Source organism: Sceloporus occidentalis, unplaced genomic scaffold (genome assembly GCF_023333645.1).
Source record: "Sceloporus occidentalis isolate IW3139 unplaced genomic scaffold, rSceOcc1.0.p SCAF_1, whole genome shotgun sequence".
In the NCBI taxonomy this organism is placed as follows: domain Eukaryota; kingdom Metazoa; phylum Chordata; class Lepidosauria; order Squamata; family Phrynosomatidae; genus Sceloporus; species Sceloporus occidentalis.
In genome coordinates this window covers 198,312,243-198,329,648 of record NW_028316981.1, presented here as the reverse complement: position 1 = coordinate 198,329,648, position 17,406 = coordinate 198,312,243, and the positions used below count along the sequence as shown (strand labels likewise).

Here is a 17,406-nt window from a genome sequence, read left to right as displayed (position 1 = left end):
TGACAGTTGAAGAGGGAGGGGCCTCTTCCTTCAGGCAGTCCCTGATGTTACTGGGTCTGCCTGATGGCTCCCTCTGAGGCCGAGATGACAGTTTAGGAGGGAGGGGCCTCTTCCTTCAGGCAGTCCCCGATGTTGCTGGGTCTGCCTGATGGCTCCCTCTGAGGCCGAGATGACAGTTGAAGAGGGAGGGGCCTCTTCCTTCAGGCAGTCCCTGATGTTACTGGGTCTGCCTGATCGCTCCCTCTGAGGCCGAGATGACAGTTTAGGAGGGAGGGGCCTCTTCCTTCAGGCAGTCCCCGATGTTGCTGGGTCTGCCTGATGGCTCCCTCTAAGGCCGAGATGACAGTTGAAGAGGGAGGGGCCTCTTCCTTCAGGCAGTCCCCGATGTTGCTGGGTCTGCCTGATGGCTCCCTCTGAGGCCGAGATGACAGTTGAAGAGGGAGGGGCCTCTTCCTTCAGGCAGTCCCCGATGTTGCTGGGTCTGCCTGATGGCTCCCTCTGAGGCCGAGATGACAGTTGAAGAGGGAGGGGCCTCTTCCTTCAGGCAGTCCCCGATGTTGCTGGGTCTGCCTGATGGCTCCCTCTGAGGCCGAGATGACAGTTGAAGAGGGAGGGGCCTCTTCCTTCAGGCAGTCCCCGATGTTACTGGGTCTGCCTGATGGCTCCCTCTGAGGCCGAGATGACAGTTGAAGAGGGAGGGGCCTCTTCCTTCAGGCAGTCCCTGATGTTACTGGGTCTGCCTGATGGCTCCCTCTGAGGCCGAGATGACAGTTGAAGAGGGAGGGGCCTCTTCCTTCAGGCAGTCCCCGATGTTGCTGGGTCTGCCTGATGGCTCCCTCTGAGGCCGAGATGACAGTTGAAGAGGGAGGGGCCTCTTCCTTCAGGCAGTCCCCGATGTTGCTGGGTCTGCCTGATGGCTCCCTCTGAGGCCGAGATGACAGTTGAAGAGGGAGGGGCCTCTTCCTTCAGGCAGTCCCCGATGTTACTGGGTCTGCCTGATCGCTCCCTCTGAGGCCGAGATGACAGTTTAGGAGGGAGGGGCCTCTTCCTTCAGGCAGTCCCCGATGTTGCTGGGTCTGCCTGATGGCTCCCTCTGAGGCCGAGATGACAGTTGAAGAGGGAGGGGCCTCTTCCTTCAGGCAGTCCCCGATGTTGCTGGGTCTGCCTGATGGCTCCCTCTGAGGCCGAGATGACAGTTGAAGAGGGAGGGGCCTCTTCCTTCAGGCAGTCCCCGATGTTGCTGGGTCTGCCTGATGGCTCCCTCTGAGGCCGAGATGACAGTTGAAGAGGGAGGGGCCTCTTCCTTCAGGCAGTCCCCGATGTTGCTGGGTCTGCCTGATGGCTCCCTCTGAGGCCGAGATGACAGTTGAAGAGGGAGGGGCCTCTTCCTTCAGGCAGTCCCTGATGTTACTGGGTCTGCCTGATCGCTCCCTCTGAGGCCGAGATGACAGTTTAGGAGGGAGGGGCCTCTTCCTTCAGGCAGTCCCTGATGTTGCTGGGTCTGCCTGATCGCTCCCTCTGAGGCCGAGATGACAGTTTAGGAGGGAGGGGCCTCTTCCTTCAGGCAGTCCCTGATGTTACTGGGTCTGCCTGATCGCTCCCTCTGAGGCCGAGATGACAGTTTAGGAGGGAGGGGCCTCTTCCTTCAGGCAGTCCCTGATGTTGCTGGGTCTGCCTGATGGCTCCCTCTGAGGCCGAGATGACAGTTGAGGAGGGAGGGGCCTCTTCCTTCAGGCAGTCCCCGATGTTGCTGGGTCTGCCTGATGGCTCCCTCTGAGGCCGAGATGACAGTTGAAGAGGGAGGGGCCTCTTCCTTCAGGCAGACCTTGATGTTGCTGGGTCTGCCTGATGGCTCCCTCTGAGGCCGAGATGACAGTTGAAGAGGGAGGGGCCTCTTCTTTCAGGCAGTCCTCGATGTTGCTGGGTCTGCCTGATGGCTCCCTCTGAGGCCGAGATGACAGTTGAGGAGGGAGGGGCCTCTTCCTTCAGGCAGTCCCCGATGTTGCTGGGTCTGCCTGATGGCTCCCTCTGAGGCCGAGATGACAGTTGAAGAGGGAGGGGCCTCTTCCTTCAGGCAGACCTTGATGTTGCTGGGTCTGCCTGATGGCTCCCTCTGAAATAATAATTTTATGCATGAAACAAAGTTTATGTATTAGGAAGGAGGCAATTATGTATTTGCTTCTATTAGGAAGCAAAGGTGTCACTACTTCAGCCACCCATGTGGACAATTTTGGATTCTGGAATTCCAGATAAGGTAGACTCGACCTGTGCAATATACTGTATGTGTTTTATATTGTACATATGGTCATATGTTCTGTTTGGGTGAATGTGGTCCAGAGTGGTGTTTTATAAATATATTTTTAAAAAATTGAATAAAATGGGCCAGTTAAGTCACTTACGACTTTCTTCAGGAACAAAAGAGAGGAAAATGCAAGATGGATCTCTGCAATTTGCAGGCAGTATTAAGTCCTTAGATTGGACAGGCCTACTATATGCAACTAAGGCCCTGGCCCATGTTCCATACATAGTAGTGCTGAATACTGCAACTGGTTCATTTGTGGTCCAGATTTTCAATAAATAATTAAATAAAAATTACCCTCTGAGGAGCCCGAGCAAGACTTCCAGACACTCAATTCTGCATTCAAATTCAGCCAATCCAAGCACTGATCTGCCACTATTTCTCCAAATGGTCCCACTTAGAACAGGTATGTCTTTGTGTGTCACATATGTATGTCTCTTGTTTGAAAAGCTGATGAATGTAACAGGCCTAGCAGAACTAACACTCCAGGTGCTAAAGATAAACCATAACAATAAAGGAACAAAGTAAGAGTATTTTGCAGGTAGGAATAGGTCAGAATTTCATTCCAGTTAATTGTTTTTTTTATAGAAGTTTACTAAAATTCACATTTTTTCATATTTGGAATGGGAATTACTTGACTTATTTTCTTTAATAAGAGTGACAAACAGAAAATAACCATTTTCTCTCTTTAGAACCAGAGCAGTGAGATCTTTAAAAAATCTAAATTTCAGTCCTTGTATATCCAGCCATGTTAGTACTTAATTAGTTAGTGCCCACCTTTTGCTCCTGACTAAGGGCCAGAACAGAAGTCGCACCAAAGCCACACTCCATCCCTAAGGACTGGAGCATGGCTTTGGTGCGACTTCTGGACTCTTAGGACGCATGCATCATTGAAACACCATACCTCCACTGTGACTCGAAGCAGCTTTATTTTGGCTGTCTGTAACAAGCCTTAGTCTCATTTTGGAAAAGTTTTCCAAAATTTGCAGATTGCAATCATATTCAAGGCTAAAAATATAGAGAAAAATGTGGAGGGGGGAGGTGTAAAATGAAAAATGAAAACAAGATATATCGCTGAATACTAAAGTTAGGATTGTCCAGGCCATCATATTTGCAGTTTCTATGTATGGTTGTGAAAGCTGGACAGTGAAGAAAGCTGATGAGAAGGAAATCAGCTCACCTGAAATGTGATGCTGGAGAAGAGTTCTAGGGATAGCATGGACTGCTAAAAAAAAGACAAATAAATGGTTCCTAGAACAAATCAAGTCTCTTTAGAAGCCAAGATGAGTGAACTGAGACTCTTGTACTGTGACCATATCTTGCGAAGATGACTCCCTAGAATAGACAATAATGTAGAAAGCAGTAGGGGGGAAAAGGAATGCCACATTCCAGATGGATAACTCAATTAAGGCAGCCATGACCCTGAGTTTACAAGGCCTGAGCAGGGCTACTGATGATAAGGGTGGCTTGAATGTCTCTCTTTCATGGAGCCACCATAAGTCAAAATCAACTTGATGTCAGTTAACAAAGAAGCTAATTGCAAGGAATGGGAGTTGTGCCAGCACGGCAGTTTGAATAATGGACCCTAGCTGGACTTAAGAAGAAAAAGAAAAATTAAGAAAGAAAAGCCAACTCGTGTTTCAAAATGTTTGTGGCCAGCAATACTGAGAACTAAACAACCTGATGAGAAACACTACATACTAAGGGGGGTAGAAGAAATTCAAGGCCCCATTCCTTCAGCTCTTACATAAAAGCTTAGGCATCTGTTATCAAAACAAATTGAGCTGGCAGCTTGGATGACTAAAACATACACAGTAAAACAGGCTTTAAATTTCAGAGGCTCCCATGTCCCTTGGACATTCTTGCCCCAATGAAGACATCTCTCTGGTCTCAGCTGTTCATTCACAAGTTTTTCTTATACAGGCAACAGTCCCAGTCAACCTCTCTTTCTGTTTCAGGAGCACTGTGTGCAATTCTGATTACAAACTTGTGTATACCTTTGATTACCATATTGCTGAGGACAAAGAAGAGGGGCTGTCATAATGTTGTCCTTGTGAGCCTTCCAGAGGCATATGGAAAGCCTAACTAGCTGAGGCTTTGGTTTCACCAAAGTGGGCGATATTTCTTTTGGTGGTGTGGTCAAAATATGACCCTCCAAATTTTTAACTGCACCTCTCATTCTCCCTTTCCATTGACTATACTGTTTAGAGCTGATAGGAACTGCAATCCAGAAGCATCTGGAGTGGCTCAGTTTGTCTACCGACTTTACAGTCTGAATGGAGAAGTAGTGTGATGATGAATTGTTAACTCTCAACAACCATTAAGAGTGTGGGAACCATCCAGGCTCAATGATGGTGTGAAAGGGCTACAGTATGAACTCAACTCAATTAGGAGATTTCTAATTCTGTAACGTTCTCTTCAATGATAATCTTCCATACTTGTGATTTCCATGGGAGTCGAACTTAGCCAATATAGAGGAACTCACCCTCGTATAAACGTGCACTGGATTGTGTGGCATGAGCATAGATCGGCAGGCTGGGAAGAAAAAAATATATACTGCGTGAACCTGCTGGAGGAACAGCTGCAGTCAGTGCAGTCAATAATACAACACAGAATAAAAACACAAAAGCATGACATAAAAACAAATACATTATGAGCACAATTAAAAACACACAGAAAAATTAAAAACACAGTCATAAACGACAGAACCAGAGACACCCAACCAATTAGAAAGCAAAGGCACACTCCAAAGGCCTGCCTGAAGGCCTGTGGGTAAACCACAACTGAGGTCTCAGTCTCCGTGGTTTCTGTGGACAAAAGCATGGGAGGACTGATAATTTGATTTCGTTCTGCAAAAGGTAGAGAACTGCCTCTCTTCTCAGGTTACAGAAAACAGGAAGTCCAAGTAAAAGAGGGGAAAATGAACCTTCGGTTTCTTTTCAGTTCTGTAACTTGAGCAATAGCAACAGCTATCTCTTTTCTTTCTTGGCAGGAGGAAATCCGAGTACCAGCTACTCTAAACTTTGGTTTATTGAACCAATGAAACGGAAATCTAAAATGGGCATATAGGACACAGTGCTTCAATGCTGCGCTATCTCTTTTGCCTAGTGAAGTTTAGGAGTTCATATGCTACATCTCCGCGTGAATCCTTGTACTGAACATTCAGATTAGAAAGAGACATGGAAGAGATGAAAGGGAACTCTTCTCCATCCCAGAAGTTCAGGCAAATCTCTCTGTTGGGTGTGAGTGAATCATTTAGACTCCCCCAAGCAATGCAGAGACAACTGCAGAGCTGTATCCTCTCAGAAGAGGCAGACCGAAAAGACGCTACTTGCAGCTTTTAATTATATCTATTTCTTGCTGCATGCCAGCATTTCTCTTCAAACTTATGTGGCCCTACCCACAGACGATTATGCAACCCCACTCCCCATATCTCCTGGTGCATTCAGAACAATAAATAGACCATTTCCATGGAGATGGGATTAGAAGAGTACAGTAAGCATAAATATAGAGGGTATTTTTGGCAATATGTGAACTCTAAAGTTATCCCCATGGAAGTCCATTTGGGGTGTGGGGCCACTTCATAGGAAGCTAGCATGCCTGAGTGTAATGGCCCCGCAGCCACTTGGAAGATAGCCGCAACACAAGAACGTAGGTATTGTTGTTATTTGTGAGCAAACACAAATATACCATGGTACTGATACATCCACTACAATCCATGCATTTAAGCATCTCCAGCTCTCTGCAGACCCACTTATTCCTGATGGTCACTGGAAAGGAATCTGTGCTTTCCGATAAAGAGACACACCTTCTCAAAACAGCTTGGGGACAAACAACCCCCCATTTATGGCCTTTTCCTTGCCCTTGTTTCTAAAATCAGGCTTCTTCACAGCTGAGCAGCACAGTGCTTCTCCAGCTATATGACATGGAGGACAGATAATTATTCATTTCCAGTGTGCCAGGGACTGAACCATATTGGTGCCCATTGGCTGCAACTGTGGTCCAAAACACACTGCAGAAATAATCTAGTTTGAGACCGCTTTAACTGCTCTGGCCCAGTGCTAGTGAATATTGGGAATTGTAGTTTATTGTGGCACCAGATAGAGAAGGCTAAATGTCTCACAAAACTAGAGTTCCCAGAATCCCCTAGCATTGAACCAGGGCAGTTAAAGCAGTATCAAACTGGATAAATTCTGCAGTGTTCTGGACCTGTATCTTTCTTCCTTGAAAACTCTCCAGGATACAGAAGCCAATGACTCAGAGATCAACCCCAATACAGGACTAGCAATGTAGTAGTAGACTGACACATTCATTTTGCGTAGGAAAATTTTAGGTGCCTTGGTTTAATATTCTTTTTACCTCCCCCCCAAAAAAGTTGAAAGATACATTTCCCAACTCTCCCCTTCCCCTCTTTTTCAAGAAGGAAACAAATGTACCACAAGAACTGAAAAACTTTGAGAACACTCTTCTAACACACTTGGAATGGGCTTGAATGAAAATGACACTTTGCATGTACTTTTCTGTTTTCTCGGGGAGCTATTATTTAATATGCTTTTAATGCAAACCGTCTAAATTACAACATAACCCGCATTCAAAAAAGAGAAGAAAAAAGAAAGCACTGTTATATTTTGTTTTAATATTGGTTTAGTCTTATCTTAGGTTAGTTTTATTATGCAAAGGGATCTTGCAGCACCTTTGAGACTAACTGAAAGAGAGGTTATTAGCATGAGATTTTGTAGACTTGAGTCTAATTCCTCAGATGGATTTGGTGGAGTGGAAGGTCCAGGGACAGACCTATATAGCAGTCAGTGTGTCCATACAAATATGAGGTGAGGACACATCCTACATTTCAGCCTTTTCTCCAGGAGGAATTTTAAAATGTCTTCCATTTTGAGTATGACTGGGAAGCATGAATGTATATTTATAGTAGTGGTATTAGCTTTTATTTTGTAATGTCCTATATTTTTCTTGAACGTCCGGTATTTTGTCCTCCTTTGCGGCCAGGACAACCAATCATCTTCCACTCTCTCAGCCTCCGTGGAAGGCAATGGCAAACCCACTTTGAAGAAACTTGCCAAGAAACCCCCATGGGGTCTCCATTAAGCCGAATACGGAGTCAGCGTGGTGTAATGGTTTGAGCGCTGGGGCTATGACTGGGTGACCCTGGGCAAGTCACACTCTCTCAGCCTAAAAGGCAAACCTCCTCTGAACAAACCTCCTCTGAACAAATCTGGCCCAGAAAACCCCATGATAGGGTCGCTGTTAATAGGGAAACGACTTGGAAGGCACACAACAATACTACTTGGGTGTGCTCTCGGACTCCACTCTGAGCCTGGATGTCCAAGTTTCAGCTGTGGCCAGGAGTGCATTTGCACAGTTAAAACTTGTGCGCCAGCTGCGTCTGTTCCTTGAGACGTCAGATCTGGCCACAGTGACACAAGCTTTGGTTACACCCCGTTTGGACTACTGCAATGTGCTCTACGTGGGGCTGCCTTTGGAAACTGTTCAGAAACTTCAGCGTGTACAAAACGCCGCTGCCAGAATGCTGACTGGGGCCATTTATAGGGACCACATAACTTCCTTCCTGAAACAGCTTCACTGGCTACTGGCTTGTTTCTGGGCACAATTCAAAGTGCTGGTCATGACCTATAAAGCCCTACACGGTGTAGGTCCAGACTATTTGAAAGACCGTATCTCCCCATACGAACCACCTCAGGAGAAGGCTTTCTCTCGGCCCCATCACCATCCCAGGCTCACCTGGTGAGGACCCAAGAGAGAGCCTTCTCAGAGGCTGCTCCTGCCCTCTAGAATGCCCTTCCAAGAGAAGCAAGGCTGGCCCCATTCTTTGCTTGCCTTTCATCAGCCGGCAGGCAAAAACAGCTTTATCCGGGTGGTGGTTATGGAGGGCGGGTGTCATGGTCCTAACCTCTGTAATTTTACATTGTTTTCAGATGATAATTTTAATTGTTTTATTGTCATGCGTCTTTAGGATTTTTATTTGCCAGCCTCCTTGGGCTCCCTTTGGGGAGAAAGGCGGGCTAGAAATCAAACAAACAAAATTTTGCTGTACGATTCAAAGACATAATGGCCATGTTGGTCTGTGTAGAGAGATCTTGTAGCACCTTTGTGGGACTGACTGCGAGAAAGCAGTGGGCAGCATGAGCTTTCCTGGACTTCAACCTACTTCCTCAGATGTTTTTGGTATTATTAGTATTATGTGGAGAGATCCTGCAGCCCCTTTGAGACTGACTGAAAGGAAGAAGTTGGCATCATTCATCTCTTCAGACATGCTCTTGAGGAAGTAAGACCTTGGCCTAGGAAGGCTGCTGCCAACTTCTTTCTTTCAGTCAGTCAGTCAGTCTCAAAGGGGCTGCAGCAGGCTCTCTCCACACACTCCTTTTGCGTGTTGCTGCTGTACAGTAAGTAACTGATGACGAGGCTTCCTCCCCAACTCCTCCTCCTCCAACCCCTCATAGAGTCACACTCTTACACAAGTACACGTAAACACACACACAAGAGGCCGGAGGAGGAGGAGGAGAGTCACCCCACCACCCTCGCCCTGCCCCGCCCTCAGGAGGAACAGCAGCAGTAGCAAAAGCAGCGCCTGCTACTACTGTGTTGCTGCTGCTGCTGTTTCGGGTTTTACAGTTTAAGCGCCAAAGGGCTGGAGCGCGCGCATGCGCACTATCCCCCTCCCTCTTGCTCTCTCTGGCTATCTCCCTCTCTCTAGTGCGCGCGCGCAGGAATAATTTGCATATCGGCTCGCGCGCCTCCTCCCACCCAGAAGTGGGCGGGGCCTCCCGGGAGACAGACTCCGCCCTCTCGTTCCAAAAAGATTAAAAATATTAACGACGACGCTGCAGTAGGCACACTACAGTACTTACTTCCCTCCCTCTTCTACCTCTCTGAGTCTGGAGTCTTTTGCTCTCTCTCTCTCTAGAGCGCACGCGCGCAGGACCTATTTGCATACCGGCTCGCGCGCCTAGTCCTCCCAGAGGCCCGCCCATTCTAAAAAAAAAAAAAAATTTAAAGACGCTGCGGGCGCGCGCACGTACGTACACACGCATGCGCACCTCGCCTCCTCCCCCTTTTTCCCCCCCGTTCCCTAGAACTGAGTCTTGGGTGTGTCTCTTGTTGGGGGAGGGAGGAAGAGAGGGTTGGGCAGGGCACAGCTGCGGCGGCGGCGCATGCGCACTCTCTCCCCAGCCCCGCCCCCTCCCTCCCTCCCTCCCGCCGCCCATCCTTTCTGGCTTTTGCCTCCGGTCGGTGCGCGAGGCGGCGGCGGCTGTTCCTCCGCTTCCTCTTCCTCCTCCTCCGCTCCCTTTCCCTCCCCCTTCTTTTTTTCCTCCTTCCCGTCCCCGCCGTCTGGGCCATGGATGGGTAAGTAGGACCGGCCTGGCCGCCTCAGCCTTCCCAGCCGAAGGGGGATTCGGACGGAGGGAGGGGGGTCGGCCGTGGCTGCTGCACGAGGCGCCTCTCTCTCTCTCTCTCTGTCTCTTTGGGGGGAAGAAGAGGGGAGGCGGGGGCGGCCTCCCCAGAGGAGCCTGGCTCCTCGAACAAACCCCCCCTCACAGAACCCCCCCTGGTCGCCTCTCTTTCCCCTTCTTCTTTTCTGGGGGAGGAAGGGGGTCATGTGGAGTTTACGGGAGGAGCTTTTTCTTCTTCTTCTTCTTCTTCCTGGGCAGCTGAGGAGGGGGAGAGGCGGCCTCCCCTGCCTTCTGTGGCCTCCTCCTTCCTCTCCGCCCAGAAGGACCCAGCCAGGGAGGGAAGGAGGGTCCCGGGGTAAGCTCTCTCCCTCTCCCTCTCCCCCCTCCTCCTGCTGCTGCTGCTCAGGTGTGGCCCCGGCCGAGGGAAACTTCCTCCTCCTCCTCTGCTCCTTTGGGGGGAGAGAGCCACGCCGCCCTCGGGGCTCCTGCGCTGCTGCCCTTTGTGTCTCAGAGAGAGAGAGAGAGAGGAAAGGAAGAATGGGAGGAAGAAAGAAAGAAAGAAAGAAAGAAAGAGAAGAAGGGAGGGGAGAGGGGAAAGGAAGGAGGAAGGGAGGAACCAAAAGGGGAATAAGGAAGGGAAGGAGGAAACCAAAAAAGAAGAGGAATTGAGGAAGGAAAGGAAATCTAGGAAGGAGGAAAGAAAAAAAGAAGGAAAGGAGGATCCTTTGAAAGGAAAGAAAGAAGGCAGGAAACGAGGAAGGGAAGAGAAGAGGAAGGAGAGAGGAAAAAAGGAAGAGAGGAAAGAAAGAGAAGAGGGAGAAGGGGGTCGTAGGGCCCCGAAAGCTTGGCCTCTTCCTCCTCCTCCTCCTCCTCCTCCCCGCCCTGTTTTCTCTTCCTCTTCGAAGGGTTACGACAGAGAGCCAGGGGCGGGCTGCCTGGAAAAACAGCAGCCGGACGCACGGTGCCTCCCTTCCCTTCCTCCTCCTCCTCCTTCCTTCCTTCCTTCCTTCCTTCCCCCTCTAAACCGGTGTGGCTGCTGCTGCTGCTGCTGCTGCCACTTGGCCAGGTGCGGCGGCGGCGGCAGAGGCTGCTCGGTGTGAGTTTTGGGTTTGGCAGGGAGTTGGTCCTCCTCCTCCTTGGCGTCGGGAGGAGGAAGGCAAGGAGAGGGAAGAAACAAAAGCCATTCCGGGACAGACTAAGGCAGGAAGAGGAGGAGGAGAGCAGGGTCAGTGGAGGGGAGGGAAAGGAAAGAGCCCAAGCCAAGGAGGAAGGGAAAGGAAAGGAAGGGAAGCTGCATCCAGACTGAAGAAATAACCTGGTTTTGCACCTCTTTAACTCTTCTGGCTCACTGCTATGGAATTCTGGGAGTTGGAGTTTGTTGTTGCCCCACAGCAAACTCCAACTCCCATAATTCCATAGCAGTCAGCCAAACAACAAGTTAAAGCAGTACCAAACCAGGTTGTTATTTCTCCACCCAACCTAAGCAGCCTCCCTTCTTGTAAGCAACAGTTGGAAGAAGAAGAAGAAGCTTACAGGCCACAGTCTTTGGCTTGGAACTGATGGAAATCCATTAGCTAATTAATCGGAAGGCTCCTTCCTCTTGCATCAACCCTGAAACCAGACCCTGGGCTTCTCTGTAGCAGCCTGTGCTTCTCTTCGGATATTTGAATCGGCCGCTGAGAAAAAATGCCTCTTACACTGTCTTCATAGATTGGGGTCATGAATTAGACAGGGAGAAGAAAAAGCCCACCTTGTGAAGTGAGTAATTCAGCAGTTAGTCATTGAGATTCACTAAAACCGAGTAAAAATAACTCAGATGTCCTGAGCGTCGTTATTTCTGACCAACTGTCAGTTTTATCCTCTATCGGTGTTATTCTTTTTTATTCCTTTTCCTTCTTTTTGTGTGTGCCATAATAATAATAATAATAATAAATAAATAAAACTTTTATTTTTACCCTACTTTCATGTACTGAAACAATCAAAGCGACTAACAGCAAGTTAAAACACCCACATACAAATTTTTATCTCAACATCCCCCCCTTAAAAAAGAATTAAACATCTTACTGTTAAAACTAAAACATTAAAACTATCTATTAATAATAATAAAGAAATAACATGGGCAGTGTGGCAGCATAATTATGCCAAGCCAAAATGTTTGTCCGGAGCACGGATGAAGTTTTGGCAAGGTTTATCTGGCGACAGAGGTCAAGACATCATGTATGACTTTCTGGGACAGTAGTTGTGTCTTCTCTGTTGTAAATATGGGTTCAGACTCAGGTGTAAGTACAGTGAGTAGGCATGGTGGTCATACATATCACTGACTGGATATTTAGTATTTGTTGCTGAAGAAAAGTTACGTAAATATTGCATAGCTCAGCTAAACGTGAAAGTTTGTGATCCAAAAATGTGACATGGAGTTGATATTGTTTAAGGTAACCTGGGTTCCTTAATCGACTTAATGTATCACTCTTCTAATCCAAGTACTGCATAGGAATTAAAATTCAGGTTTGTGTCTTCCAAAATAGTTGTTGCAGTATCCCTTAGAAACAAAACTAGAATTGGCAACCTTTAACTCTGATAGTTCAAAGGATCCTTTGAATCGGAAGCCTGCGTCCTGTTTCTTGAAATATGGACTTAATTAAATTTCTGTTGACCTTTGATTTTAAGCATATAAATATCTCATCTTAATTTATAACACAATCCTGTTCGCTCTGCTGAGTCAGTGGGGCTGAAGAAATTTAGGGACCAGGTTGCAATATTAAATTGTAAGGCTGCAGTCCTGTGCTCCTTTTATCAGGAGAAAACCAGAACTATTGGGTTAATCTAACCTTTATTCTACGTTCAGAAATCATCTTCAGCATTCAGTTGTAGGAATAGATGCTTCATATTGGACCAGAGGTCCCCAAAGTGTGCTCTTTAAGGGATTTTGGACTCCATCTCCCAGAATCCCAGACTATTGGCCAACATGACTGAGGCTTCTGGGAGATGAAGCCCAAAATCTTTTAAAGAGCACTCTTTGGGGACCACTGTGTTGGACCATATGTGATTGAACACAGCAACACAGCTGAGAAAGTTAGAGTTTTTGCATGTATGGCAGGTGTACCATGTGTACAATGTGGTTTGAGTGTATGCTGTGTATCATTTCCAAGAAAATCCATTCTCCTTGTGTAATACAGCACCTATCCTTGCTGGCTGAGTATCCTCTCTCTTAAACTATGAAAACCAAAATGTTAATATAGCTACCCTGCATTTCTTTGGTGTTTTTTTTTTTACTTCTATAAATTTGTAACACATTTCAAACAAAGGAAGCAGAGGTTCTCAGGATTTCAACAACTGCTTGAAGGCAGTGGGGTTTTGATCTGTTGGGATCTGTTGTACATCTTGATATAAATTATGCACTACAGTTACTCTCTGAAGACTTCAAGTACCCCTTTAGGCACAATGTTTGTCCTACCAGTTTTGCTTAAGGCGTCCACCTATAAAATTCAGATAAAAGTAAATTAGTTCAGACAACAAGTTTCAATATAACTGAAATTAAACATAGTGTACAAATTATTTCACTTAATTACATTTTTCTATTTGGCATGTATATATTGGCAAATTGTAGGCCACACTCTCAGTCTCAGAAGTCTGATGTGTGAATCTGAATATCTGCTTAGCCATAAATGTTGGGGGGGGGGGTGGCGCTTGAGCAAAATATGTCGCTCTGTATTTATAGAGTGGAGTTATAGTGACCTCCTCAGGAATCATGTTAAGATGAACTAAATTAAAAGGCTGAAATCCACAGGGTCCTTAATTTCTCTCCAAAGTTTCCATTCCCTCTTTCCTTCCCCTAAGTAGCTCTTTAAAACGTGTCCAGCTTCAGTCTGTACCTCTGAGGTAGATTATAATATGAATCCCCCCCCCTTTAAAACTAACTCTTCTACTACATTCCTCCCAGTGTTGTTGTTTTCTACTGGTAAGGGATTGTTGTAATTTAGAAAGCACCTAAAATTAATAAACTTTGTTCAGAGATTTCAAAAGGGCACACAGTAGATTCTGTACAAATAGAGAAGAAAAAGGAGTGGGATCGGGTGGAGGAAGCAAGCAGAGTCAGGTATTCATATAGTTAGTGTAATTGATACTGTAATGTCTGCTGAGGTGACAGCCTTGAGAGAGGAGGAGTCAAAATGGTTCCTGGTAGACTGGATTTAGTAAAACAGATGAAAGAGAATACATTAGGGATGGGCAGGTAAGAAAACACATCTTAGTTAACATAACACCCATCATTAACATTTGTCATCCAGTTTTATGCATCTCTGTGTGATGTAATTGCAGCTTACCCACAAATAAATGTCCATACAATTGCAATCTAAACAGTATTATGCCGGGCATAATATCTATCATCTGCTTTCTCTCCATTTTAATCCCCTGGGTATAATGGGCAAATATATAGGAATTAGTTTTTGCAGTTTTGTCCAAAGGCTAATTGAACTGAAACAGTAAAAGTGTAGGCAATAGGTTCAAGGTGCTGGTGTCAAAAAAAGATGCACAGTCTCACTAAGGAAAGTTTTGTTTCAAGGATCTGTGCTTAGTTCCACTAGTTTCTACTATTGGAGTATATCCTAGCCAGCCAGAGTGGTGCAGTCGAACAGGGTTCGAATCCCCACTTGGCCATGGAAACCCACTGGGTGACCGTGGGCAAGTCATAGCTGCAGAGGAAGGCAAAGGCAAACCTGTCCTGGACAAATCTTGCCCAGTAAATCCTGTGATAGGTTTGCCGTAGGTTCTCCATAAGTCAGAAAGGACTTGAAGACACAACAACAAATACTCTTATTATGACTGTACAGTGGTATGCATGAGGAATTGGTTGTGTAGTGAGACATGGAGAAGCCATGAATATACAATGATTAGGATTCTTTTATAATGGGCTGTAGCCTAACTACAGTAGTTAGAACCTGTTACTAAACACCTGTAAATTATTTTATGCTCAGTGGGTATACTCGGATTTGGAGTTTGCCTTGTAATGCAATAGGTCTACATACAGTATATACTTGTCTATAAGTCTCAAAATTTATGTCCAAAAATTGACCCCAAAATCCTAGGTTGACTTATTTAGGGGTCAGGATGGTATTGTAATAGCAGCTCTTTCAGATTTCCCCATGCAGTTTCTTTCTGTCCTGAGCCAAGCAGATAGTATCCTTGGAGACTGATTGCTTGCTTTTGCTTGCTGTTTGTTTCACAATCCCTCTCTCATCCGGGTGCTTTGCTGTCTTGGAAGTGAAGGCTGAAGCCTCCTATTAATTGCTGCTTCTCTCTTGCCGCTCACATACTCACACTGAAGGCGCCTCCAGGTTTTACACATGGGCCAAGTCAAAATCCATAATTTTGGCCCCAAAACTTGCCCTCGACTTATACATGAGGTCGACTTATAGTCGAATATATACGTCGCTCTAGTTTGTATGGTTGAAAAAAAATTGAGATTATGTAGTATTTATTATATATATTATAGGTGAGTAATGATATAGTATATGTTGATAGAATCATGCAAACAGGTGATTAGTGGTAATTTAGTTTAAGTAAATAGAAGTAATTTACCCAAGAATCTTGATAAAATTAGTAACACCTGGAGCCAAAATGGCCTGAGGAGTGTGCCTTCCCTTAAAACAGCTCCCCTGAATAATTAAAGCTTTATAAGGATTGTCTTAATGAAAAGGTGCTGCCTTACCTTTCAGCGCATGGAACCATCACTCATACTGATTGAATACAGTTTACAAAATAAATAATTTGACAGCCCAAAATACCAGTGTTTATATTTATAGATTACTGTCCATGTGCTCATGTGCATCCAGTTCTGGGCACCACATTTCAAAAAGGAGGTTGACCAGCTGGAGCATGTCCAGAGGAGGGCAGCCAAAGTGGTGAAGGGTCTGGAAACCTGAGCTGGAGAAGAGCAGGTTAAGAGGTGATATGATAGCCCTGTTTAAATACTGTACTTGAAGAGATGCCATATTGAGGATGGAGCAAGCTTGTTTTCTGCTGCTCCAGGGAGTAGGACATGGAGCAATGGATGCAAGCTACAGGAAGAGAAATTCCACCTCAACATTGGGACAAACTTCCTGACAGTAAGGGCTGTTCGACAGTGGAACACACTCCCTTAATGGAATGTAGTGGAGTTTCCTTCCTTGGAGGTCTTTAAGCAGAGGCTGTGTGGCCACCTGTCAGGGATGCTTTGATTGAGAGTTCCTGCATGGCAGAATGGGGTTGGACTGGATGGCCCTTGCGGTCTCTTCCAACTCTACGATTCTATGAGGCAGATTATCATGTTTGTTCATATGATTTTTGTGATTATTTCTCGTCTGGAAATTGGTAAAATATTTACCAATGGGTTATTGTGATTATTTGCTATGCTCTAAATTACAGGAATAATTTCTTAGCTATGATGGCTGGTTTGCTTTCCATAAATGTTTCCATTTCTAATCAAATAGTGACCAATAGGATGGCTGTAAGTCCATTTCTAGTATTGTTTACTAGTTGCAAGCTATAGAGAAGGAGGTTGGATTTTAGGTTATCTTTTAACATTGCACATTTCCACACTTTTAAAATTGGTGTTGTAAAAAACTAAAGGCCATGAAATGTATTCTAATGTTTGGAGAAAAGAGATTCATGCTAAATATTAAAGATTTGCTTGGAGGTACTGCTGCACTTAATTTTCATTTTCACAAAGGCAACATAGGAGGTAGATCTCAAGTTCATATACAGAAAAAAGGAAGATGCCTTATGCTTGAACTCAGATCTCTTACTGAAGCTCAGGCATGTTGTACAATAATGTTATTGCTATTAGAAAGCTGGCTACTTTTTTTCTTAATGTCACTGAAGCTGCTGCAGTTGAAACATCACTCTTAATGTTTGTGCCACTGATCAAATGGAGATGTATCTACCTTTCATTGTGCCATAATTGGATGATATTCTTGCTGTGTGAATAACTGCTTCTTTTTGTTTTTCCTCTCCTTAATCATTGCAAACCATCACATTTCAGAGGAAGAAGAAAATTTTGCAACATTGTTTCCCAGCCCTGTTCATGTTCAGTCTAGTTACAGATTGAAACAATGTAATCTGCTTGACCCTTTTCTTTTTCCTGTTCCTCATGGTTTTCTTGGAATAAAAGTAATGAAATACATATACAGTCATCCCGCCATATTTGCGGCTTTGATATTTGCAGCTTTGATTATTCACGGATTTCATTAATATGTTCTCTCTAGGACTGTCTAGGTCCTCCAGTCCTACTCTGTGGTCAACTTTAACTAAAAGTTGCACTGAAAGACCATTTGTAGCTACTCCAGTGCCATTCTATGGTCAGTGTATGTTGGACATTGACCACAGAGTTGCACTGGAGGACCTAGACATTCCTAGAGAGGTGTCCTCTCAGGTAAAAACAGTGTTTTTGTTATTTGCGGTTTTTCCATATTCACGGGGGTCTTGTTCCCCTAACCCTAGCGAATATGGAGGGACAACTGTACCTATACATATCTTAAGGTTGGTCTGTTTATATAAGAAGTGGACGATCAACTAAGTGTCCTCCATTTTTTCCCCCTCCTTGGAGGTTATTAGGACTTAAGGAGCAGGGATTTTCCATGTCTGGGAGTGTGTTTTGATCTTTGGTTTGATCACATCCTCCATTTTGAGAAGCATGAATTTACA

The 17,406-nt window shown here is 45.6% G+C and overlaps 1 protein-coding gene across 4 annotated transcripts in view; it reads left to right on the top strand.

Moving 5' to 3' along the window:
* Positions 1 to 9,566: 9,566 nt before the first annotated feature.
* The window catches only part of PTBP3 (polypyrimidine tract binding protein 3), a 63,566-nt gene continuing 55,726 nt past the window's right edge, over positions 9,567 to 17,406 (top strand). For 2 of the 4 annotated variants that reach the window (XM_089488545.1, XM_089488530.1), the window contains exon 1: positions 9,613 to 9,679. In XM_089488545.1, coding sequence (XP_089344671.1) covers positions 9,672 to 9,679 — 8 coding nt within the window. In that variant the 5' untranslated portion in view covers positions 9,613 to 9,671. Of the gene's footprint in view, positions 9,680 to 10,328; positions 11,485 to 17,406 lie in introns of those variants that run through there. The other 2 variants (XM_089488554.1, XM_089488539.1) reach the window with 2 other exon arrangements.